Source organism: Halichoerus grypus, chromosome 11 (assembly GCF_964656455.1).
Source record: "Halichoerus grypus chromosome 11, mHalGry1.hap1.1, whole genome shotgun sequence".
Lineage (NCBI taxonomy): Eukaryota > Metazoa > Chordata > Mammalia > Carnivora > Phocidae > Halichoerus > Halichoerus grypus.
This window is the reverse complement of record NC_135722.1, coordinates 94,561,167-94,586,951: the sequence shown is the minus strand read 5'-3', so window position 1 is coordinate 94,586,951 and position 25,785 is coordinate 94,561,167. Positions and strand designations below refer to the sequence as shown.

At 48.3% G+C, this 25,785-nt stretch overlaps 1 protein-coding gene across 2 annotated transcripts in view; it reads left to right on the top strand.

Annotated features, from left to right (window-relative positions):
- The window catches only part of SORL1 (sortilin related receptor 1), a 152,108-nt gene that overhangs the window by 110,189 nt on the left and 16,134 nt on the right, over positions 1-25,785 (top strand). For both annotated transcript variants that reach the window (XM_036088009.2, XM_078058847.1), the window contains 15 exons: positions 2,191-2,298; positions 3,764-3,895; positions 4,810-4,941; positions 5,555-5,689; positions 6,540-6,695; positions 11,378-11,527; positions 14,214-14,345; positions 15,236-15,362; positions 15,534-15,703; positions 16,883-16,995; positions 17,235-17,339; positions 18,131-18,203; positions 20,803-20,885; positions 22,125-22,221; positions 24,541-24,725. In XM_036088009.2, coding sequence (XP_035943902.1) covers positions 2,191-2,298; positions 3,764-3,895; positions 4,810-4,941; positions 5,555-5,689; positions 6,540-6,695; positions 11,378-11,527; positions 14,214-14,345; positions 15,236-15,362; positions 15,534-15,703; positions 16,883-16,995; positions 17,235-17,339; positions 18,131-18,203; positions 20,803-20,885; positions 22,125-22,221; positions 24,541-24,725 — 1,898 coding nt within the window. The remainder of the gene's footprint in view (positions 1-2,190; positions 2,299-3,763; positions 3,896-4,809; positions 4,942-5,554; positions 5,690-6,539; positions 6,696-11,377; positions 11,528-14,213; positions 14,346-15,235; positions 15,363-15,533; positions 15,704-16,882; positions 16,996-17,234; positions 17,340-18,130; positions 18,204-20,802; positions 20,886-22,124; positions 22,222-24,540; positions 24,726-25,785) is intronic.

Sequence of the window (25,785 nt, the reverse complement as noted above, 5' to 3'; positions counted from 1 at the left end):
CTGCCCCCGCCTCCCATGCCAGTCACCAGCCTCCAAGTTGTCACCCATACTTCTGACTGACCACCTATATATCCAGGTCCCCCTCCTTGGGGTCAGTGATTTACTGGAATGTCTCACAGAACGCAGGGAAACCCGTTTCCTAGTTTGTTAGAAAAGGACGTGATAAAGGATAGAATGAACATCCAGATGGAAGAGATGCATAGGGCAAAGTATGGGGAAGGCTTGTGGGGCTTCCGTGCCCTGTCCAGACCTGCCGCTCTCCCAGCATCTCTGTGTTCAGCAACCTGGGCGGCTCTCTGAGCCCCATACTTTTGGGATTTTTATAGCGGCTTTATCACATAGGTATGACCGATCATTACCTCAGTCTCCATCCCTTGCCCCTTCCTAGAAGATCAGGGGTGGGGTTCAAAGTTCCAAGCCTCTAATCATGGCATGGTTTTTCTGGTGACCAGCCCCCATCCAAAAGCTATGCAGGAGCCCACCCAGAGTAGCCCCATTAGAACACGAGACACTTCTGTTCCGTAGGGAATTACAAGGGTTTCAAGAGCTCTGTGCCAGTAACCAGGGGCAGAGACCAATATATATATATTTCCTGTTACTTGACACCATACTTCCAGATCTTCATGGGATTGTAGTCATTGTCTGCAATGTTGTATGCCCTATTGCTCTCATGGCAAAGTATTAAAGATGTTTGCCTATGTCTGTATTTTTCTATAGTCAGCATTTTCGTGGCAGATGCACATTCACTTTGTGTTTCTCTGACTTACTTAGTTGCTTCCTGGTCAGGCATTTGAGTGTTTTTAGTTTTACACTATTATGCGTAGTAAAATTATCCATTTCTTTGGAAATGAAGGCTTATTTTTTCTTGAAGATACTTCCTAGGATATGTTCCTCAGTATGGCATTGCTGGGTCAGAGGTTCTGATGGACTTCAGTGATTCTCATTAAGTGTCTCCATATTGAGTTTCCAAGCAATGATTCCCGAAGCATCTGTCAGTAGCGTAGTGTCTGTTTCCCTGAGTCTCCCTTGAGCTTACATTTTAGCTGTTTTCACTGATTTAATGAATGGGAGTTTGTCTCGTGTAATTTTAATTTTATACATTTTTAAAAAGAGCTTTTATACTTAGCAACATTAAATATTTCCCCGACTCATGATACTCACTTCCTATTTCTGTTTGATGTCCTTTGAATAATTTCCTATTCCATGATGGCCTTTTATGGGATTAAAACACATTTTCTTGCCTTACACCTGACCCTCCTAGAACCGTTCTCCTAAGAGTTGGGTTTGCAGTGGCCATGACTGACCTGCTAGAATTTACTTTTAAGCCTAACGTTGGGCAGTAGCTCTGCGTTCAGGAGAAAGGGTTATCTCATGCTAAGAATTCTCTACTAAGTGCGAAACCTAAGATTCTTAACATTTCTAGGATGGACTTTCTCCAAAAGGGCTTTGGTTTAGAATTCCTGAAGAATTAAGATGGTGATTTATGAGAGCTTTCAAAGACCAGGATTTATAATCAGAATTCATGTCCCCCTTTTTTTTATTCACTGAAGCTTTGCTTAAAAGTATGTACTCATGAGGAGGTAACATGGTTCCATTTTTTCATGGTTCAAAAGGGAAAAAAAAAAAGTATCAAGAGGTGTTCAGTAAACATTTTTCTCCCCAGCTGCCAAATTCCAACCCTGTCCACATAGGAAATTATGGTTGTATACCCTTTTGGGATATTTTTGTGCACATGTGCAAATTTAAATGTACTGTGTATTCTTGTTCTCTTGTATACAAGTAGTGTGCTATGCATGTTTTTTTGTAACTTGTTTTTTTCGTACAACTGTGTATCCACGATACATTTTTACAGAGTGCTTCCTCAGTGCCTTTATGACAGTCTCGTGTTCCTGTGTACAATAAGGCATCACAGAGTCCCCTATTAATGGACACGTGGACGGTTTTCCATGCGTTACAAAGAGCCTTGCAACGAATAACCTCGTACTTACACTATTTTACACCTGGGTGGGTAGGTTACATTTTTACGATGGCATTGCTGGGCACAATGTGCCGCATCGGTAACTGTGGCCGCGGTTACCAGTCACCCACCTTCCTTAGGGGTGGTGCAGCTTTCTACCTGCACAACGACGCATGTGAGTGCCTGCCTGTTTCCTCTCCGTCATTTCCTTCCGTTGTTGAATTGCATTTCAGAGAAGAAGTGCAACGGATTCCGCTGCCCGAATGGCACGTGCATCCCATCCAGCAAGCACTGTGACGGTCTGCGGGATTGCTCGGACGGCGCGGACGAACAGCGCTGTGGTGAGTCCTCTCCCTGCCCTGGGGAAGCGCATATAGTGGACTGAATTGTACGTGCTGGTGGTTAGCTTTTAACCCGAGTTGGTGCAGGACTCTGAGAGGCTGACGGTGGCAGGGCACCGTAGTTTGGGTGAAGAGGAGCAGGGAGGGGGTTAGCAGCGGGGTGATGGCGGAATGGGTCGTAGCTCGGTGAACACTGTTGTTTGGTTGCAGTATATTCCAGGAGTCGACCCACTGTTTTGAATTGAACACTTACTTATCCTACTTTATTGGTTTTATTAGTGTTGCTTGGGTAACATTTTCGGCCAGGTGACTCTTTTATCCCAGTTTCCTTTAGACTCACAGAGGTTGTCTTGGGTCAGTGGTGCTCATCTGTGAGTATACTGTGCTTGGGTTCCCCCCCTCCCCGATTCTGATGTAATTCGTCTGGAGCGTGGCCCGGGCATTGGGATTTTTAAAAAAAGTGCTGCAGGTGATTGTGATGGGCAGCCCAGCTTGAGAACCGATGTTGCGATGCAGGGGTTAGCAGGATGGACTGTGGGGGAGAGCCAGCCCAGACGTAAGCCGTTCTATGGAATGAAGTTTTCTTTAAACACGGTCATGACCTGTTTATGTGTTGTCTGGGGCCGCTTCCACACAAGAGCGGCAGCGTGGAGTAGTCATGATAGAGACTGTAGGACTCGCACACCCTGGAGAATTCGCTCTCTGGTTGTGTCAGCCACCATTCTCTAGAGAAGCAGAACCCATAGGATGTGTGTATCTCTGGGGAGAGATTTATTTTCAGAAATCCGTTCATGCGGTGATGAGGGCTGGCAAGTCCAAATCTGCAGGGTAGGCCGGCAGGCTGGAGACCCAGGTGGCAGGCTGATGTCGCAGTTCGAGTCCAAAGGCCATCATCTTCTGGCTGTGTCCTGGGTGGCCGTTTGTCTGTGCCCGCATCCCCGGTGTCTCCTCTTCGAAGGACCCTGCCCCTGTCGGATCAGGGACCCTCTCCCCCGGATGACCTCATTTAACCTTCATTACCTCTTTAAAGGCCCTGTCTCCAAATACAGTTACCCTGGGGGTTAGGGCCTTAACATATGAATTTTTAGGGATACGATTCAGTCCGTAACTCTGGTCCTTTATAGAAAAAGTAGTAGAGAACCAGGATTCTGTGCCTAGTGATTAAGATCGTGAGCTTGGACGGCAGACACCCAGGTCTGGATGTCAGTTTTGGTTGGCTCCCCCTTCATTCGCTGGGTACTCTGGGCAAAATACTCAATGCTGCCATCCCCTCTGTTCTCCTGTGACAGCCGGGCAGTAAAATCTCTCATAACCTTGTCTCGAGGGTCAGTTGCTGTAGCTCAGGGCTCGGCACACAGAAGTGCCCAGTAAGTGGGTCTTCCTGCGTCTCCTGAGGGCACATCTATACCCGCCCCCCCCAGTCCTGGGCGCTCACGGCCTTCTCCCCACCCCGGACCCCTTTCAGAGCCCCTGTGCACACGCTTCATGGACTTCGTGTGCAAGAACCGCCAACAGTGCCTGTTCCACTCCATGGTGTGCGACGGAATCGTCCAGTGCCGTGACGGTTCCGATGAGGACGCGGAGTTCGCAGGATGCTGTGAGTGGGGGGCGGGGTGCGGGGGTGCAGGGGCGAGTCCCTGGAGACACTGCAAAGGGCTGGGCCGCTCTGGTTCACGGGTCTTGCTTGAGGGTCCAGTCTGGCCCTTTCTGAGAAAGACTGACCTTTGTTGCTTCAGAAGTACTGCTCTTTGGTGGTTGGTGTCCGTATCAGTGGAAGGTGTGGGAGGACCGGGGTCTTGGCCCAGAGAGCCCCTTCTCCGACCGGCCTTTCCCGCGCACCCATCCCTCTGTAGCCCTTGCCTGGTGCCAGGGGTCTTCCCAGCACGAGTCACCGCTTTGCGCGCAATGCATTTATTGGACTGCCTGTCTCTGCTAGCTGGAGTGTGGGCTTCATGAGAGCAGGGCCTTTGTCTCGTGCACTGCCCTGGCCCCGCTCCTAAAACTGGGCCCTGCCTGTGGTAGCGACTCGTGCTAGTCTGCTTGGCTGCCATTACTGGAGACCGCAGCCTGGGTGGCTAAAACAGCAAAATGCATTTTCTTACAGTTCTGGAGACCACAAGTTTGAGGTCAAGATCTCGGGTCTAGAGTTGGTTCTGCAGTCCTCGTCCTTGACTTGCTGATGGCTGCCTTCTTTCTCCCTCAGTGTGCCCCTCTGTGCCTGTCTGTGTCTTGCTTTCCTTTTCTTTCCAGTCCTATTAGATGAGGGTCCACCCTAATGACCTGATTGTCACTTAATCACCTCTTTAAAGACCCTGTTTCCAAATATAGTCACCTTCTGAGCTACTGGGGGTTAGGCCTTCAATTGGCTTTTGCCATCAAGGAGCCCGGTAGCCGGCCTATCTCTTGGTGGAGGACAGTTTGCTCTTTCTTCTCGTTTCCAAGCAGTGTCCCACTTTGAGCTCTTCAGTATGGCAGTAACCTGGAATTTATGGATGCTTGTTCCTTATCTAGCCCAAGAGCCCGAGTTCCACAAGGTTTGTGATGAGTTCAGTTTCCAGTGCCAGAACGGAGTGTGCATCAGCTTGATCTGGAAATGCGACGGCATGGATGATTGCGGTGACTACTCGGATGAAGCCAACTGCGGTAAGAGCTTGGACCTTCAGCCTCTCGTCCCTAACCTCCGGTCACAGTGCCGCCTGTGGTTAAGGAGGCCGTTCTCAGCCCACTCCCATGCAGGCTCTGCCTTCTCCTTCCTCAGCGCTGGTTCCTGCCAGCTCTCGAATCTCTGTGTAAGGAATTGAGTCTTGAAGTGGCAGCCTGCCCCCAGTCGGTGTTGGGGGATGTTTGTTCTGGTTCCTTTTCTTTCCCCAGTCGGGAAGTTCACGTGATGTCTAAGAAATACAGTAGAGGAATTACGGTAAATCTTTTGGAGAGTGCTTCCCTCTCCTCTCCTAAAGGTTACAGATTCCACAACTTTATAGAGTCGTTGTCACTGTTGGGTCAGAGTCAGTAATTATATCATTCCTTTGGTAAAGCGTCAAAATGAAAATTTGGGTATTATTTGTAAGATCTAGAAGCGTGGCTCAGAGAAGCATGAGCTGGGATCCAGGAAGATGGGGCTTGGGTCCAAGAAGCCGCCTTACCTGTATCTGGTAGGACTGTGCAGGCTGCCTGGGGACTTGGGCCTTGAGGAGGCCGTGTCTGTCTGGTTGGTGTGTACGTTCACACTGACCGACAGTGTGGTTCATCTCCCCAGAAAACCCCACAGAAGCCCCGAACTGCTCCCGCTACTTCCAGTTCCAGTGTGAGAACGGCCACTGCATCCCCAACAGGTGGAAATGTGACGGGGAGAACGACTGTGGCGACTGGTCTGATGAGAGGGACTGCGCAGGTGAGGGTCCTGGGTCAGCCCGTCACCAGGACACACCAGCACACGGCCCCCTTTCTGCACAGAATTGAAGTTGGTTTTGTCGCTGCCGGGCTTATTCAGTGATATTTGGGGCGCAACTCTCTGAGTTCTTTTCTACCCCCTCCCACTTTAGAAGCAGTGTGGTTGGTTTCTCCTGTTTCAAGGGCCATATTTTGCAGGCCACAGTGAGCGCTCTGGAGCCTGGCAACTCCAGGCATGCCCTGCGGACCAGCAGCATCCACATCTGCTTGGAGCTTGTGCGAAATGCAGGGTCTCCGACCCCCACCCCAGGCCTCCCTTCTGAGTCAGACTCTGCATCGTAACAAGATCTCTAGGTGATACGGGTGCCGTGTCGTATCCGAGGAGCACTGGTGTGGGACGCGTGCTCGTTACTTTCCTTTTTGGGGTTCTCCTCTCTGAACTGGGTCTCAGGGCAGCTGCAGTGGAATTGTAACCAGCACAGTGTGTAGACTCAGTGGGAGTTCTCCATCCACCCTCGCACTCTGAGTCACCTTCCTTCCATCAGCCTGCAAAAGCACTGAGCCCCTGTTGAGCCCCTGCAAAAGCAAACTCGTTCAGATATTAACACAGATCACATAATAGGGGTTGGGTGAATCTGCTCCAGGAAAGGGAAGAGGTTGCGGTCTGTTCTGATACCCCATTATAAATGATTTTTAGATGAGCTGCGATCAGAACCGTGCCTCACGCTGGCCTCCCTGGGCTGGGGCAGCTCAAACGGGGACGTCCACGCTAAGTTTGGGGACACATTTTGGTCTGGGATCAAGCGTCTTGTAACACTTTGGGTGTTCTTGCTTGCTTGTGTTTTGCTCAGATTCACATGTCCTCCCATCCCCCACTCCCGGGCCCTCTACGTGTCTGCCCAATTACTACCGCTGCAGCAGCGGGGCGTGCGTGATGGACAGCTGGGTGTGCGACGGGTACCGGGATTGTGCAGATGGCTCGGATGAAGAAGCCTGCCCCTCGCCTGGTGAGTGCTGGCCCTGCCCGCTCCTGTGGCACCTGCCTTTGTGGAACGGACCTTCTGGGGGTACGCCCTGGGCACAGAGTGGCCCGGCTCAGTGCCCCCTGCCTTCTGGGACCCTGTGCTCTGTGGTGCGGGCTGCTTCTCACCTCCAGAGCACTCAAGAGCTGGAGGGTCTCCTCTCCTCTAACCGCCTTCTCATCTTCCTGCACGAGAAGGCCAGCCGCCCGGCTTCCCACCTTGGCTGCGGTTGGGCCCCCTTTGCTTCCTTCTCCACAGGAAATTACAATGGCAATTACAGGGGAAGTGTTTGCCTGTGTGTTAAACTCACGGGGTGCTGGCTCGTTGGTGCCCATCCTGCTAAAGGAGGGTAAGCACTGCCATCTAGTGGCCGGACCCAGACAGGCATCTGAAGGCATGGGCAGTAACCGTGTTGCGGGAGGTGGGAGTCAACCCTGAGACCCTTAACTGTAGGCAGAACAGAGGTAAGGGTGCTGTGTCCTTTCCTGAGCGAGATTCTATTTCAGACTCAGTTAAAGTAAGAGAATAGACAGTTGTTTTCTTTTTTTTTTTTTTTTTAAGATTTTATTTATTTTTCAACAGAGAGAGAGCGAGAGAGGGAACACAAGCAGGGGGAGTGGGAGAGGGAGAAGCAGGCTTCCCGCTGAGCAGGGAGCCCGATGTGGGACTCGATCCCAGGACCCTGGGATCATGACCTGAGCCGAAGGCAGACGCTTAATGACTGAGCCACCCAGGCGCCCCCCCCTTAACTGTAGGCAGAACAGAGGTAAGGGTGCTGTGTCCTTTCCTGAGCGGGATTCTATTTCAGGCTCGGTTAAAGTAAGAGAATAGACAGTTGTTTTCGCTTTGCAAATCCTTTTCCTAGCAAACTTCTAGATCAGCAGTCATTTTCCTCCTTTAAAACTAAATCGTCCCAGTGCTTCACTGTTTGAAAGCTCAGTGGTTTTCTCTTGTCCCAAGGATAGATCCTACCCCTTGAGTCCTATTTTCAAGGTCCTTCCTTACCTGCCATTACTTTGCATGTCTGCCAAGCCGGGCTCCTCATCCTCTCTGAACAGACCTGCTTCTTCTCTGTTGATACTCCTTCAGCAGAGTTTCTGCCTTACCAGAGACCTCTGTCCTCCTCGACCTTGCCCTCCCACTTCCCCCTCTCTGAAACCCACTGTCCATCGCAGCAGACAGAAGCATGGTTTTTGTAGCTAGAAGAGACCTTGATATGTCACCAGAGTTTATCAACGTACGGAACAGAGACCACCTGTAATGGAATCACTTGGGAGCGTCTGTAAGAACTACAGAATTAGGATTTCTGCATGGAGCTCAGGAGCTCCCCACGTGACTGCTGGGTTCGCTGAAGTTTGAGATTCCTGCTTGGAGCAAGTGCACTGTCACCTTCCCTCGCAAGCCCACCACCACGGAGCGTTCACGGAGTCCTGTAATCGGCACGGATCTCTTTTCCAGTCTCATACTTACCTGTTGTCCTTTAGATTCTTCACTATGATCTGCCATGCACTGCTTTCTGGTCATCTCATGCATGGGCATCTTTCTTTTCCAAGCGATTATACGGACCTCATGTTTTGGGATCATGCCACATACTACTTTGAATCCCCCCTGTGCTTATTCCAATAATAGGCAGATAGCATCCTATAAATGCTTCTCAAATTAAAACAAATTGTAAAATTTTTTGTTATCTCTGTCCTTGGCCCCCAAGACCTACCTATCTGTTTAATGATTCGATTCTCCTCTCAAAATTGTCTTTTGGTTATTAAAACCTCTGAGCAGATATTAACAGGCTCTAGCAAATTCTGCTTAATGCAGGGAGCAGATTCCTATTTCCATCTTTCCTTCAGCCTCTGTGATTTCTTTCGTGTGTATGTCATCAGGGCAAATTTAATTGGGTCTTCACCAGCTCTCGGATCTGGTTTTTGCACTGCAAATCTCCTAACTGGTCTCTGGGCCTTGTGTCTCTCCCCTTTACAGTTTATCTTCCAAGAGGCTGCATATGGATGCATGATCATGCCATCCCTGGTCTGGAACCTTCTGGTGGTCCCCTTACTATCCACGCATTAGTGTTGTGATGTGCCTTAGCTTGGCTTTCTAGCCTCATTTTTTACCGCTTTTCCCCATGCACCGTGTTTTAGCAGAGGGGTTCTAGGTGTAAGAGAGGCCCCTTTGAAAATCCAGTTAAAACCATGGGATGTGCACAATATCCCCAAATTAGTAATTGGTTCTTGTTGTTTCATTTGTTAGCTCAGGTTATTGTGTGCCGTCTGCTAGTGCTTACCCCCCTCAGTTGCCTCTAGGGGTCACTTTCTGCAAGGTCACCGTATCAATGATTTCTCAGCCCCAGAATTTCTCTTGGGGGTATCCCTTCTACCAGCCCGGATCCTCCTCTCTGGGCCCAGTGTTGTCCAGGCCTGCTGCACGCCCACCGCCCCCTCCTGCCCCTGGGCCTTCACTGCCCTCCTTGGGACTCCTTTTCCCTTTCTCCTGGTTTAGAGTCGCTGTTTCCTGGGTCTTGTGTCTTGCTTTTCTTGGTTTGCTCCCTTGTGTTGTTGAAGTGCACCCTCCCGTAGTTTTGTCCAGTGACAAGGTGGTGCAGAGGCCAAGGACACAGAGAAGACAGCCTTCAACGTGTTTGTCTTCTGAGTTTGCTGCTTGGGGTTTGTGCTTGTCACTCTCTGTGCCTGGGCCACACATGTCTCCCGGGATGTTGCTTCTCCATTCTAAGGACTTGTTTGACTTCTCTCATTTTGGAGATCCTGTTTTCTTTTTTTTTTTTTTTTTAAAGATTTTATTTATTTGACAGAGACACAGCGAGAGAGGGAACACAAGCAGGGGGAGTGGCAGAGGGAGAAGCAGGCTTCCCGCTGAGCAGGGAGCCCGATGTGGGGCTCGATCCCAGGACCCTGGGATCATGACCTGAGCCGAAGGCAGCCGCTTAACGACTGAGCCACCCAGGTGCCCCGAGATCCTGTTTTCTATATCCCAGATTTCTCTCCCTCATTCTTCATTTCTCTCTCTCTCTCTTTTATCTATCTCTCTTTTTTTTTAAGTTTAATCCCATTTTTTTGGTAGAGCACATTTTCCAGAAGGTTCCCTGGGAAACAGAACGTGGGAGGCATCGTTGAGGTCTTGCTTCTCTGAAAGTGTTTTTCTTCTGTCTTCATATGTGAGTGGTAGTTGTTGGTCTGGGTTTGGAATTCTTGGTTGTCAGTAATTCTTCAGAATTTTGAAGGGATTGCTCCTGTCACTGAGCAGCTCCTGGGAAATCCAAAGCCATTTTGATTGTGATCTTTTGCATGTCACGTGTTTTTACTCTCTGGAAGCGTGTAGGGTATACCCTTTGGCTCCAGTGTTTTGAAATTTCACAACGATGTGCACCCTTTCCATCCAGTGTGGTGGATGGACACTGATAGCCTCTTTCATTCCGGAAACTTATGTATTTGAGTTTGGGGAATTTTTCTTGAATTATTCCATTAATCTTTTCTGTTTTCTCTTTCTTCCTGAAACTCTTGTCATTCATACATTAGATCTACTGATGTGGTCCTGTCACCTTTCTATTTTTTAATTGATCCCCCCCTTTTTTTTCCCCCTCTATTTTCTGGAAGATTCAGCTCTACCAGCTCTGCTCCTGAGTTTTCCATTACAGTTACCTTTGAAATTTCTCGTACTCTTCCTTTTGCATGGCATCCTGTCCTTTTTTCATGCAGAAATAGATATTCTTATGTTCTGAGCATATTGAGGATATTTATGTTTGAGGTTTTATTCTTACAGAGTCTCTCTTTCCTCCAAATGTTCTTTTTTTGCAGGGAAGGGGTCTGTACTCGCTTCTGTCTTTCATGTCAAAGGTTTTTCCCCAAATCCTGGGTTGCTTACTTGTGTTTAAGGGTGGGGACAAAAATGCAAGAGATTCTGCACACAGGTAGGCTTGTCAGCTTTGAGTTTCATGGTGGGGCTGTTTGGTGGGGAACTTTTGATCTGGGTTGCTTGAGAATTTGTTCCCGAGGCTGGTCGATTTCCCTTGAGGAGATTTTTACAATCTCTTGCCTAGGGAATAAAGGTGTTCCTGCCAGGGCTTATGAGGATGGGGACCAGGCTCCTCGCGTTCAGCAATCTGAGGGTTTAACCCCCTCTCTTCAGTATGGCATTCTTGCTCTTCACTAGGCCCTTCTAACCAGCCCTTTTACCCTCCACGTAACAATCCTCCAGGCTTCTGGGGGGGTGACGTCCAGGGTGATTGTTGCATGGGGCTGGTAGGGGCAGGGCACGTAGGGAATCTTGCTGCTGCTCAAACATTCTTCGGTCTGTTCCCTTACTGCCTTTATTCCTCTTCTCTGTTCACAGATACCATTTTTCAGCTTTTTGAAGATTCTGTGATATTGATCTTGTGAGTTCTTTGCTTTCTGCAGTGACAGCTTAGGATGGGCTACAGCCTTCTCTGGTCCCCTGAGTCACTTACCGCTGTCTGCGTTCCAGCTTCCAAGATTAGATGGCTGTGTCCTGTTGATCTGTCTTCCCTATCCAGAGCTTACATTTGTCTCCAGGCCCCCGTCGTCATTCCAAATGCACCATAATTTCCTGAATTTCCTACCAGGTTGAGTTGGTTGCTCTTGCTGACCAGCTCCCTCAGTACTCAGAAAGTGAATTTTCAAAACTTTTTCTTCCAGCAAATGTCACGGCTGCCTCCATTCCCACTCACCACGGGCGCTGTGACCGATTTGAATTCGAGTGTCGCCAGCCAAAGAAGTGTATCCCCAACTGGAAGCGCTGTGACGGCCACCAAGATTGCCAGGACGGCCAGGACGAGGCCAACTGTCGTGAGTAGTCTCAGAGGAATTCACCGCTCGGGAGGATTTCTGGAGAGCAGGAGACCTCATTACTCCTGCTTCATTTCTCATAATAACCTTGCGATTTTGGGATTATCTCCATTTTATTTTATTTTTTTTATTTTTTATTTTTTTTAAATTTTTAAGATTTTATTGATTTATTTGTCAGAGAGAGAGACAGAACACAAGCAGGGGGAGAGACAGGCAGAGGGAGAAGCAGGCTCCCCGCCGAGCAAGGAGCCCGATGCGGGACTCAATCCCAGGACCCTGGGATCATGACCCGAGCCGAAGGCAGCCGCTTAACCGACTGAGCCACCCAGGCGTCCCATATCTCCATTTTAGAGATAGGAGAATCAGCTTCAGAGATCACCTTGTCAGTACCAGACTGGGATATTTATTTAGGTTTTTTTTGTTGTTTTGTTTTGTTTTGTTTTTGTTTTTTTGTGCAAGGTTGTGACCTTTTCATCATGCCATGTTCAAAGTTCTTATAGTGGAATACTCTGAAATAACAGAGGGAAACGAGAGAATAGGGTAAAATTCAAATGGATCTTTGGGACATCAAGATAACAGGGCAGATTGATCCCATACTTCCCAAAATCATAACAGGAACATTTCAGCCAAATAAGTAACTGCACAGTAAGATGAACATTGAAAATAATTAACAGAGGAAATGAAATAGGACCTTCCTCTTGGGTGAGATTAATTCATTAATTGGCATTCTTTAAATAAGTTTCTTTTACCTGTTCCAAATCAGCCTTATTCATAAGGATGTTGCCTGGTTAAGGGTCTTAAAATCAAGATGTGCTCTATTTCTAATCTTCCTCAATCCATTAATCTGAGAGCCCTATCAAAGAAGGAAATGAGATTAACATGACAAGATTCTTCTTGGAGAAACTGGCCCCTGAAGGCCGCCACATTCTCTTCCAAGTGCCAATTAATCATCTGTTTAATTATCAGCTTAAGGATTTTCAGAGATTAATAACAACCGTATTCTCTATTTCTTTTTTTTTTTAAGATTTTATTTATTTGACAGAGAGATAGCGAGAGCAGGAACATAAATAGGGGGAGTGGGAGAGGGAGAAGCAGGCTTCCTGCCGAGCAGGGAGCCTGATGTGGGACTCGATCCCAGGACCCTGGGATTACGACCTGAGCTGAAGGCAGACGCTTAACAACTGACCCACCCGGGCGCCCCCCGTATTCTCTATTTCTAAAACCTATGTTTTCCCACTTTAAAAAACGTTGAGACATGTTTCATAAAGAAACCTCAAACACCTACCAGCTTTACGACTCACCTGTTGTTTGGATATATTTTACCACGTGGAATAATTCTGGGAGGGGGATCTTGGTATTTTCTAAAACAATGCCCTTCATAGAGTTTCTCCTAGACTATTCTGCATGACATGACCCCTGTCGATCATTCTGTTACTGTTTCTCTTTTCATGTTTCTTTGTAGTTTTTAATCACTATCTAAAACCACAGAGTGATTTGCTTACTTTTTTACTGTTTCTCTCAATAGAAAGTAAGCTCTGTGAGGGTAGGTCCTTTGTTGTACACATCACCATATTCTTAGCATCTTGAACGGTACCTGATTCATGGTAGGCCTTACATGAATATTCACTGGTTCGGTACATGGTTGGGAAGATGGGTGGATGGATAGATGGATGGATGGGTAGATGGATAAATGGAGGGGTAGACGGATGGGTGGATGAGTGGATGAATGGATGGGTAGATGGATAAATGAAGGGGTAGATGGATGGATGGATGGGTGTCTAGATGGGTGGGTGGGTGGGTGGATACTGGGTGGCTGGTTGAATTGGATGGGTAAGTGGGTGAATGGGTGGTTAGGTGGATGGATAGATGGAAGGATGAATTCCATCTTGGGTTTCTTATACTAGTGGGTCTCCAACGTTTTCTAAATTCTCTAGTGCAGTTTTATTTATAACCAAGCCCCCCCTTCCAACCTCCCCAAGGCAAACCAATTTCAGCTCAGCATGTCACAGAGCTCTATAATACAATGATTTTCCAGGAGATGGGGGATTGTAGTTTGTAAAAAGCCTCACATTTCCTTTCTTTCAATGACAATTACTATAATAGAGAGCTCTTTTTAAAAGTATATTTAATTGAAGTCTGTACATCCACACTAGCGACACGCACAGTCTTAATTCGTCATTCATGTGAGCACTCGCCGGTTGAGGATAGTTGTTAAAACTTTCCACCCCACCCCGACCCCCTGTATCTTTTTGTCTCTAGGAACATAATTCTGGATCCATTATCCATTCCTGTTGACCATGCTGGTTCTCTCGCGAGAACATTACCCAGTTTTTCTACCTGCATCTCAAAGTGTGGTTTTCAGAAGCAGATGCAGTGTCTCAGAGAGAAAACAAGATTCCTTGTTCTCATTCTAGAACAGAAGTTTTGAACCCTGGCCAATTCCAGTGACTCACTGTGGAGCCTGTAAATTATTGCACCCACTCTAGATCGTTTGACCCCAAAGCTCTTCCTCTTCCGGGAGGCGGATTCCTGTTGTTCACGTCAGATGAGGAGGCATCCCAGTGCCACCGTGGGGGTTACTAGTCCTTGTTCCAGAGGCGTGTTTGAATCAGAAGCTGATTAGCGCAGACCACTTTTCCTAAACACGATCTGCTGTTAGCACAACGTGCCCTCCCCTGTGTTGCAGCCACACACAGCACCTTGACCTGTGCGAGCAGGGAGTTCAAGTGTGAGGACGGTGAGGCGTGCATCGTGCTCTCGGAGCGCTGTGACGGCTTCCTGGACTGCTCGGACGAGAGCGACGAGAGGGCCTGCAGCGGTGAGTGCCAGCCCTCGGGCCCTGGGCTCAGCCTCCACCCGCCGCGGGCACTCTGCCGGGAGCCTTGTGAGCCTTTCCTCAGCCTGAAGGGGAAACCGCTTTTTGCCCGGTTTTGGAGCGCCCGGTGGAGGGAGGCTTGTCCCGCCTCGTGCGGGTGCACCACGCTCCCAGAGCCTCAGGCTTCGTGGCGGGGTGGACGCAGTCCTTCTGTCTGGAGCGCCTTTAGTAATTGTCCTAGTCTTTTTGGGCTGCCATTAACAGAACATCACAGCCTGAAGGGCTTCTAAACAACAGAAACTTACTTCTCTCAGTTCTGGAGGCTGGAAGCCCGGATCAGAGCACCAGCAGATTCCACGTCTAGTGAGGGCCCGCTTCCCGGTTCATAGACGGCCGTCTTCCCTGTGTCCTCACATGATGGAAGGGGTGAGGGAGCTCTCTGGGGTCGCTCATCTCATCTCCTGAGGACTCCATCCTTAGGATCTGATCACCTCCCAACGGCCCCACTTCCTGATCCCATCACGTTGGGGATTGGGTTTCAGCATATGAATTTGGAGGGACACACACATTCGGTCTGTCGCAGTAATGGATCCTGCTAGGACATTGTCCCTGGACCTGTAGAATTCTCTCTTGAGAAACAGGCTTACCTCCGTGTAGACAAGGAGGCGAAATGCAAGGAAAATACCGTGACTGGAAATTTAGGAGACACTGGGCAAGGTCGTATAGGAAGGCTTGAACTCTTTTTTTTCTGTGATGTCTTAAGAGGCTGGCCGTGGCCTGACAATCTAGATCCTGGTAGGTCTGCTTAAACATCAAGGGACCTCTTGGGTCCTTTGAAACGCAAGGATTTGTGAGATACCACTTTCTTTCCCTTTCCCCCTTCATCTCTCTAGATGAACTAACTGTATACAAAGTACAGAATCTTCAATGGACGGCCGACTTCTCTGGGGACGTAACGTTGACCTGGATGCGGCCCAAGAAAATGCCCTCTGCTGGTTGTGTCTATAACGTCTACTACAGGTGGGTCCCATCTTTGCCGTGAGAGAAGAAAACAGTGTTCTTACCAGCACTGGACGTTCTGCAAACTCTTGTGGTGTACACAGAGCAGAGCGGCTCTTCATTAGCTGAGCCCGGCGTCCTCTGCGACCCCACACTGCTCTGATGTGACCATATCTTTCTTCTTCTGGCCAGGGTGGTCGGAGAGGGCATCTGGAAGACCGTGGAGACCCACAGCAATAAAACCAACACCATATTAAAAGTCTTGAAGCCAGACACCACGTATCAGGTCAAAGTGCAGGTCCAGTGTCTCAGCAAAGTGCACAACACCAACGACTTCGTGACTCTGCGGACACCAGAAGGACGTAAGTATTCTAGTTTCCGTTTATGGTGTGTCCAAGACCTCCTGTGGGATTTGCAGAGAGTTTCCCAAGGACACTCAGGAGTGTGGGAACCTAATGACACGGGCCGCATATATACAGAAGATTTGTGGCGAAGCTTGATGGTCCTGCCTGAGCTGTTGAGCACATATTCTCCTTATTAGGTCACGTGGTGTTTTGCTACCTTCGGAAGTTAACTTCAGATCGTGCCCAACATGGCCGCCTTCTGCGTAGCTTCTCTAGCTCCTGTCTCTACCTTCAATCTCCTAGTACTCAGTATTTGTGAGATCATCATTGTTAAAATATGAGGCACGTCAGGAGTACTAAGGCTCCGTTTTCAAGAGATTTACCGAAACTCACATGTCCTAGAGAATTCCCTGCTTCCTCGCCTCTCACGGTAGCTGACGTCAGGTGACTCCATGCTTATTCCAGTGATCTTCGTCCCTAGGGTCTTGTGAACTTTGCATTTGCGAGGGCCCGTGCTTACATTTGGGTTACTGTTGGAGACCTCTGTATGAACTCCTGTTGATCTTGATGTACGTTCAGATGCTCACGTATAAAATAGTTAGAGATACGTGTCCACAGGCAGGCTGGTATCACATAAATCACATAAATTGCTCCGTCAGCTGGGAAGGCCCAGACAGATGACACTTCCATAGCAGTGAGCACACCCGTGACTAAGATCGAGGCTTCTGTGCCATTCTTCATAAAAAGGAACCAGGGCTCCTTGAAGCTCCTTGAAGCTCCTTGGTTGCTTCCAGCACAAGGGCAGGATAGCTACGGGGGGAGCCTGGAGAAGGCACGGAGGTGTGAAGCACAGCAAAACTCACTGACACCTGTGTGTTATGATTTTGTTAACACTTGTTTAGTAGAGTCCGGGGGTGTCAGACGGTCATCCAAAGCCTGCAAGGGAGAATTGAAATAGGTTCCGGAGGAAGTACACAGCACATCCCATGTGACCCTGAGGCAGGGTGCGGGCAGGGTGCGGGCAGGGTGTGGGCAGGCTGCGGGCAGGGTGCAGGCATACAAGCTTACAGCCTTTATTGGTGGATAGGTCCCAATGCTGGCTCTGGATTCTTTCTAGTCTTTGTTTCAATCTCAGGAAAGTTCCTCTCCTTTACCAGTATGCAGATGGGTTTTAACCCTGAGCTGACTCTTTTCTAGTGCCAGACGCCCCTCAAAATCTCCAGCTGTCACTCCACAGGGAAGAGGAAGGTGTGATTGTGGCCCACTGGTTTCCTCCCACCCACACCCATGGCCTCATCCGAGAGTACATTGTAAGTAACTTCTAGGAGCGGCGGGCCTTGTGTGTCTATGTGAATAGATTTCTGGGTCTGCCAGAGCAGAAACGTGTTCTGAATGGCTAGGACTTGATTTGATGTAGCCGGGTAAATCGTGTTCCACCCATTAGAACACTTGGCATCTCACCTCCCTCTCTCTTCCTGCCTCCTTGTAAGGTATCAGGATGTCCCAGACCATTGGTTACCTTACTAATAATTTCTTCTTTTCACTTTAGGTGGAATACAGCAGGAGTGGTTCCAAGATGTGGGCCTCCCAGAGGGCTGCTAGTAACTTTACTGAAATAAAGAATTTACTGGTCAACGCTCCATATACTGTCAGAGTGAGTATCAGCCCCCATTTCAGCCATCTGGGCAGTCTCAGAACACAAGAACTCCGTGCTTACCTTTATGAGATACTTACTAGTAGTCTGCTAAAAGCCTAACCCCTTGCTCTGGGAGGTCATCATCACTGCAGTCTCTTAAACCAGTGCCACAGAGAACTTGAAATCAGATTTCCCTCAGATAACCAAGAATTTATGGTAATGCAGCTTTACCTGCTTTTAACCCAGATTTTCTGCTAGCGTTCCAGCTCCTTTACTCTTGCACTTGCCACTTTTCTGCTTCTTAGCTGCAGGGTGTTGCAGAGCTATGGTAAGCGGCATTTAGAAGCTGCTATCGTAGGGATCTTAGGCAACATGCTCTCAATACCTTTAGCAGAAAAGAGACCGATTTTGTGCAGAACATGTTTGTTGGGACCATTAAGTGTGCACCCAGACTCCCTGACACTGATGATTTTCTCAGTCCCCTTTTTCATATACACGTATGTTTATGTCTGTATGGACCCACGGGTGCACATACCCCCCATCCCCCACCCTATAGAAGAACCTGAGACCTGTCAATCAACAGAAATCCATCATGCCTGCACTGTCACAGCTCCCTTTGCCCAGATCCCACTGTTTTCTCCTCCCCGCCGTTGTTGCAGTTGGCTGGGGCCTCTGCGTGTCTGGGATCCCCCTGCATAGACTGTTTGTCACCCTCACTGCCAGAGTCTCGGCCCCGTAGCTCCTTCGGAACCCTCACTGTATGGCACATTGCCTTTATTTTATACTAATTCATGCTCTGATTTGACAAGGTGGCTGCAGTGACGAGCCGTGGAGTAGGAAACTGGAGCGATTCTAAATCCATTACCACCGTCAAAGGAAAAGGTAAATGATCCCAGCGTTTGCAGATTGAGAGAAGATAGAAACCCTTTGGAAATGACTTTCAGCGCGACTGGGAGACGGAGAAGCATAGATGAGAAAACTTCACACGACTTCCTTCCCCCTGCCAACATGCACGCATCTCCAGGGGTTTCCGTAGTGCTTTAGATACAGAGTTTCTCTGGGGGCTGTCTAAGGCACTTCTCCCCCCAGAGCCACGCAGTTCTTATGGTGCAGACATACAAAGGGATTTCCAGAGGCCGTCATGCCCAGCTCTTGTGCTCACGTGCGATATCCAAAATAAAAGGACTCGTTCCTTCTCGCAGCAGATATGGATGATTTTGTACGTGTCCGTGGATGGCGTTTGTAAGAGCGCCATGCTGACACTTGTAACTTCCCCAGTGGCACTGACAAACGATGCTGAGGTGGTAGTTTCTAGTGCTTTGCGTACATCGGCCCATCTCATCGAACCCTTAGCACCCTCCGAACAAAATCTATAAGAACAGATGAGGAACTAGAAAGCAGTTAAGTCACTTCCTGCACAGTCAGTAAACGGCAGAGAGCTGGGATAGGAGCCTGATCCTCCGGACTCCAAAGCCTGTACCTCTAACCGCCGGGCTGCCCTGCCTGCCCTGGGCTGAGATCCCTGCTCCCATGCGCCGTCCTGCTGGCATGTGTGCCCTGCGAGGGCTGGGGTCCCGTCTGGTTTCCTCCGCTCTCTCACTGGTGTCGAGGAGGAAGCCGGTGAAATCGTTGATGAAGGAGTGAATTAAAGCAATTAAAAGGAAGGCTTCTGGCACACTTGGGGAGACCAACTATGGCTCCTGTTCCCCAGTGGTTTCCAGAACTTAGCCTTGGCACCTGTGGCTTTCGTTTCTGGACAGGAGTGTTCACATGGAGTGTGGTTGGAGGGTTTTACCTTAACCTGAACCTGCGAGAGATGGGCTGTAGGTTATGGAGAATCACTGTAAAATTTGGGCTCATTGAGATCAGGGCAGGAGGCCAGCCGATCTTTGTAACAGGGTGCTTGGCGGTAATTAGAGAAAGTGTACTGAGTGCACACTCGCCTAGAGTTTTGATGGGTTTGTCATTTCCCTCTACAAAATCGATCAAAACATACATACTGAAAAGAAGGGACACTGGAAGGTCAGCAATAAGACACGTACACGTACCTTGAATTCCCTGAGCACAAATCACGCCTGCCTTGGAAAGTCTCTTACAGTTCTTTCGTCTGATTTTGATGGTGAGCCTCAGCTCTTCATACGGGTGTTGGTTAGGACCCGTACAGGAGGCCACGGTGTGTGGAGTCAGAAAGTACGAGTTGTGTTCTGTCTGTGGGCCTGTGTCACCATGACGTCATGCAGAGGACACACGCAGCAATGGTGTCCGCCAGAGCACCACGTTCATTAGCGGATGCGGGGGATTAATAATGAGAGAAGCAACCATGTATTGAGCACTTATGTACTAAGCACCGTGCTTATTGTTTTATGTGAATCGATCTCCCTTAATCCTTATCAGTCCTATAAGTATTCTTGTGCTCATTTTGTAGCTAAGGAAACTGGCTTTGGGAAGGATTGTGACCTATATCCCCAGTCACCACGGTTATACTTCAGGTTGGCTTTACGGCAGCATCTGCACTATTTTGCTCAGAGTTGGCGACCTGAAACTCCTAATATCCTTTTTACTTCCTCACACCCACTCTTATTACATGGTTGATCATCTGGAGGGACTCCTCTAGATTTTGGTTTATCTCTTTGGCCACCAGATCTTATCCACTTCTTCGAGTGTCTCTTGCCTTGCCTATATAAGAAGCCGACGTGCTAAACAGCCCAGTATACAAGTTGTCATTTAAATACTGTCTTCCGATAGCAGTTATTCTACTGAGCCCTTTGGATTATGGCTGGCAGAGCACGGTCCGCCATCTTACGGGCAGACCTTGTGAATGGTAAGCACCATGCTCTCATCACTTGAATGGAGAGGGGTCTTTTCTCTCTGCCCCTTTCATCGTGCCCATGCCAATGACTTACCAGCTCCTTAGTCTGTCATAGGTAAGACTTAATTGGAAACGGAAAGAAAGGGAACGTTGGTTGAGTTAACATTAGTACGAAGATAAGTAACTTGAACCGTTGTCTAAGTGTCCAAATGGGAATTTGAACTCAAGTTTGCCAGATTCCAGAGGCCACGTTCTTTCCATTTTGCCACACGGGTATTTACAATTTATGCCCTCCGATTTATCATGCCCTCAACCTTCCAGGAGGACGTGAGGCCTCTGGGACTTGGTTAGTGCCAGGAGAGGTGGTGCCCGCTGGAATGCATGCACTTTTCAGAAGCAGGCTGCGGCTGGGCTGTTTGGGGGCATTTACATCATGGAACTTTTCTGCTCGACCCAGTTGCCAGGATAGCTGATGGAGCCAAGATAGTTGTGTGATCCACCCTCAGCTTTAGGACAACGGCAGTAAAAGAGACAAGTGAGAACAGCCAAAGACCTGCCCTTTCCTCCTGCACTAAAAAATCGCTTTGTTGAGTTGAAAGCTGTGAAGTCCTGCCTTCCTCACTTTTCATCACGTGGTTTCTCTTTTTGAATTCCTTTTTTTTTTGTTTTTAGTGATCCCACCACCAGATATCCACATCGACAGCTACAGTGAGAATTCTCTGAGCTTCACCCTGACCATGGAGAGTGACATAAAGGTAACATTGGGATTTCAAACTGGCAGTTGGGTGGGGCTCTCCTTGTGATGGAACAGCTGTGGCCTGGGACAGTACGAGGAAGAAGAGTGAATGACTCGATCCAGTAAAACCAAAGTACCAGGACTAGGTTGGTTCCTTCCCCCATGAAGAACAACTTGAGTCCTTCTCGTGTAATTATTCTGCCTCAGCCTGGTGCCTTTTTTTTTTTTTTTTAAGCCATATAATTAAATGGTTCACAGCTACAGTGCAAATAAAGAGTTGGTGTTAACAGAATATGTATGCCCTGTAATTTTCAGCTTTATTGGATTTCCTGGTGCGAAGCACTAAGGCAGAGGTTCCCACAGTGAGAGAGAGAGAGTCAGATACCTTAGAAACATATCTACTTACAGCCACTATGCATCCTCCCCTTCTGGCTCCACCGTCCCTTCCGCACGGCCCATCTGCAGGGCCCGTTCCACCATAAGCCTCTGTGTGCCTGTGGTTTTCCAAGTTGAGATTCACCTTCCATAATGTTCTTTCTTTCTTATCAGTTTTTCCTCACATCCCTCCCCTGTCTGTGAAGCTGTGGTGGGACAAACAGCCTTCGGATCCCTCGTGCCACTTACTGAACCACAATTTGGTGGCCTGACCTTGGCTTCAGAGACCGTTGCTGCAAGGGATGGCCTTTCCATGAACCCTGTCTATATAGTCTTTGCTCTTGAAAGCATTTTGATTTTTTTGTTGTCACCCCATATTTAAAGATCTTCAGATCAAATCCTTTTATGAGCTCAGGACTTAGAAAAGGTAATGTTTCCTGAGGCCTGGGTCTATTTGCTCCTGTTAAGACAGTGGGAGCTAAGCAAGCCCCTTTCGTATTGACCTCTTGGCCTTGACTGCAAGGATCACCTGAGCTAAGATGTATCCTTCATTACCATAAGGTAATTCTCTTTAAAGTTGTTCCTCTTTCTGCCTTTATGAATTGGCCCTTGTCCTTTTATTCTGCACCAGTTTTTTTGTTTGTTTGTTTTGTCACATCTATAGTGTATATTACAGTCTCATGTTTGTTTTTAGAAGTAGGTGCCATATAACTAAATATTCAATGATCGCGCACAGGGAACCTGTCTAAAGATCAAAAGAAACAACCCGTCCATTTTAAGAAAGGAGATGCCTAAAGGAACAAGAGCAAAGGGGTGCCTTCTGCGTTTGCTCTGCTCCATGGCTGTGTGCTGTTCCCCTAACATGTTTCTTGGTTCCTGGCAGGTGAATGGCTATGTGGTGAACCTTTTCTGGGCATTTGACACCCACAAGCAAGAGAAGAGAACTTTGAACTTCCGGGGAAGCATCTTGTCACACAAAGGTAACACCTTGGAGCTAGTCAGTGTGTGAGCAGGGAGGAGTAGGGAGATCGAGACCTCCTGGTGGCAGAGCTTGTGTGGGGGCTGCCTGGAAGAGGGGCTCTTCTCTGGCTGCCATTCTGGGTGAGCAGATTAAAGAGACTGTGAATGACTCCTGCCTCCGGGGGCGGGTCCACTTGGTGGCTCCTCAGCCTCCTTCTCTAGCTCGTTGGCCCTTAATGGAAGTCGGGGGCTTAAAAGAGGAGAAACGAGAAAGAAGCCAGATTAACCCTATACCAATTATTTTTGGGGTCCAAAAAAAAGTTCCGAGAGTGAGATGCGTGCCCCTCCTTTCTGGTGTGGTTTGCTCCTCCTTTGCTAATACAAGGTACACAGGACATGGGGCAGAGTTGCTCTTCAGTGCACATTTGTTGAGCGAATGGACAAACAAGCTGAGCTAAGGGAGGAGGGAAGGTAGTGTCCCAGTCCCTCTTGTGTCTGTGCACCTGCTGCGCATAGGCATTTACCTAGGTGTTCTGTGTGCACCATTTTATAGAACCCTCGTCATAGTTCTATTGGGATATGCTCATTTCACTGATGAGAACCCAACGTTGAGAGAGAAAGTAATTCCCACAGAAGGCGACAGCGTCAGGATTGGAACCCACATCTTTCTAATTCCTGAGACTGTGATCTCATTGTCTCAAGGTCACACCAACAGAAATTGGCCAAATCAGGAGCGATATAGTCTTCTTAGCTGTTGCCTGAAATATATTAAGGGCTAGCTTGATACGAGGCATCGTGCCAAACACTTTACAAGCTTTTTCTTTTTTAATCCCTGCAGTAGCAGCTGCTCTTAAGTGCTGTTGTTTTTTTTTAGTCTTACAAACAAGGAGGTGGACTCAGTTTAAATACAGTTGACCCTGAACAATTGGGGGTTAGAGGGCACTGATTCAGTAGAAAATCTGCATATAACTTTTGACTCCCAAAAAACTTTACTCACAGGCTACTGTTGACCAGAAGTCTTACTGATGACATAAACAGTCCATTAACACATATTTTGTATGCTGTATGTATTCTGTACTGTGTTCTTACAATAAAGTCAGCTAGAGAAAAGAAAATATTCATCTGTCTATCTGTCTGTCTGTCTATTTATCTATTTATCTTTGAGGGGAGGAGGGTAAGGGGCAGAGGGAGAGGGAGAGATATTCTTAAGCAAACTCTGTTGAGTGCAGAGTCTGATGTGGGGCTTGATCCCACGACCCTGAGATCATGACCTGAGCTGAAACCCAAGAGTCCAGAGGCTTAACCGACTGCGCCACCCAGGCGCCCCAAGAAGAAAATATTCTTAAGAAAATCATAAGGAAGAGAAAATACATTTACAGTACTGGACTGTAAAAAAAAAAAACTTGAGTATAAGTAAACCACGTGAGTTTAAACCTGTGTTGTTCAAGGCTAAACTGTAGTTTTGTATCCTGCCTTTTTCACTTAACATAAAATTGTAAGAATTTTCTAGTCTCATTAAATATTCTTGGAGACAACTCTTAGTGGCTGCACAATAGTTCATGGAATGCACATTATTTAACCATTGCCCTGTCTCTGGACAGTGGGATTATGTATGTGATGTGTAACATCATGTCCCACAGATGTTTGCATGCTCTGATTCCATGGGATATGGATTGAAGGGCATGAAGAATTTCAAGATGTTTACCCAAGGCCAAATGGCTCTCTAGGAGTGTTGTCCCAATTTCTATCACCAGATGGTCAGCTTTTTAAGAAACAACCCAATGCCCATGTACGTGTGTTATTTGCAGTAGTCATCAGTAAGTAATGCTGGGATGAATTTGTAAAATAATGAAAATCCTACAACATGTGGGACTCACTTAAATTGAGAGATTGCATTAAAAAATAGAGTGTCAGTGCACCTAGCTGGCTCAGTCGGAAGAGCAAGCAACTCTTGATCTCGGGTCATGAGTTCAAGCCCCACATTGGGTGTAGGGATTTTTTTTTTTAAAAAGGCTTAAAAAGTAGGGCATTGTATATCAAAATATAATTCCTTTTTTTATTAAATTTTTACTTTTAATTCCAGTATAGTTAACAGTGTTTATATTAGTTTCAGATGTACCCTCTAGTGATTCAGCGATTCTATACATTAGTCAGTGCTTGTCAAAATAAGTGTGCTCTTAATCCCCTTCGTCCATTTCACCCCTCCCCAACCCACCTCCCCTCTGGTAAGTCAGTTTGTTCTCTGTAGTTAAGAGTCTGTTTCCTGGTTTGTCAAGACACAGATTCTTGACTGACGCCTCCAGCTCCCTCCTGGCATCTTCTTGTCCCTGTTTTCACAGTTGCCAATCTGACTGCTCATACATCCTATGAGATTTCTGCCTGGGCCAAGACTGATTTAGGGGATAGTCCTCTGGCATTTGAGCATGTCACGACCAAAGGAGTCCGCCCACCTGCTCCTAGCCTCAAAGCCAAGGCCATCAATCAAACTGCAGTGGAATGTACCTGGACTGGCCCCAGGAATGTGGTAAGTCAGCCAGGATGACCCTTGCAGAGACAATCTGGACTCTCCCCTGATTCTAGGCCATGGGGCTTTCTCCTCTGTTACTGCAAACACAAACTATCCTCTTGGTCAGTTCTGTATTACCTTCTAGAGGCACCTGCCGTCCCTGTCCACACCTTGGCCTGGCATCTGAGAGAAAACGCCCGTGGTCTTTGCTGTGGAACAGACCATAAATGTGATGAGGGGGGCATGTTCCTATGCTTGGGATTCACCTGGTCTCACAGGCATGGTGACCCATTAGCAGCAGTGACAAGCCACTCCGTCTCTCCCCACCGATGTGATCCCCCACCCACAGGTTGCCTTCTTGGGCTGCTCCTCCCAGATGTGCCCCCCACCCCATGACACGCTATATAGGTCCTTTTTTTTGGTCATTCTGTATGCATTTTGGTGCACTATGATCCGATACGTGCTTTTTTGAATCTGGCTTTTATTTCCCACATTTCCCCAATGTAGAGAGAGTCTTCCCAAGGTTCTTGGCACATTTTCACCTCCCCTCTGGTAACGTCACCTCTAGGAAGCTCTCAGCTTCTCCCCAACTTCAGTCCACTGTGGACTCGGGTTGCTCACCCCCAGTCCTCCCTCCCCACCATGAGAATGGCCGCAGCCACTGTCCATCTCTGGGGACCTGCCTGCACCCTGGCCTCCTTGGCGCATGGAGCCCTCTCCTGGCCCCTGGCCAGAGCCCTCCGGCCCACTCCCCAGCAGCTGCAGGCCTGTCCTCCGGAAGCCAGGCCTGCTTCTGAGCCTGGAGCCCCCACTCTCATCTTGTGCTTTCCGTGCCCTCGGTCCCCTAGTCCTGCTCCATTTGCTTTGCTTTCTCACTCCCTGGAGTCCCCTAATTCTTTCTTTCCACACTTGCTCCCTTCTCATCACCCCCTTGGGACTTCCGTTCCCCTTCCCTGTACGCTTCCCTCTCCAGCCCTGGCTGCTGAGCAGCTTAGAGAAAATGCACAGCTGTCTGGGACTCGGAAGTCCCTGTGCACGTCCCTGATCCGGGCCCTCCGTTCCCACGACTTCTCCAGAC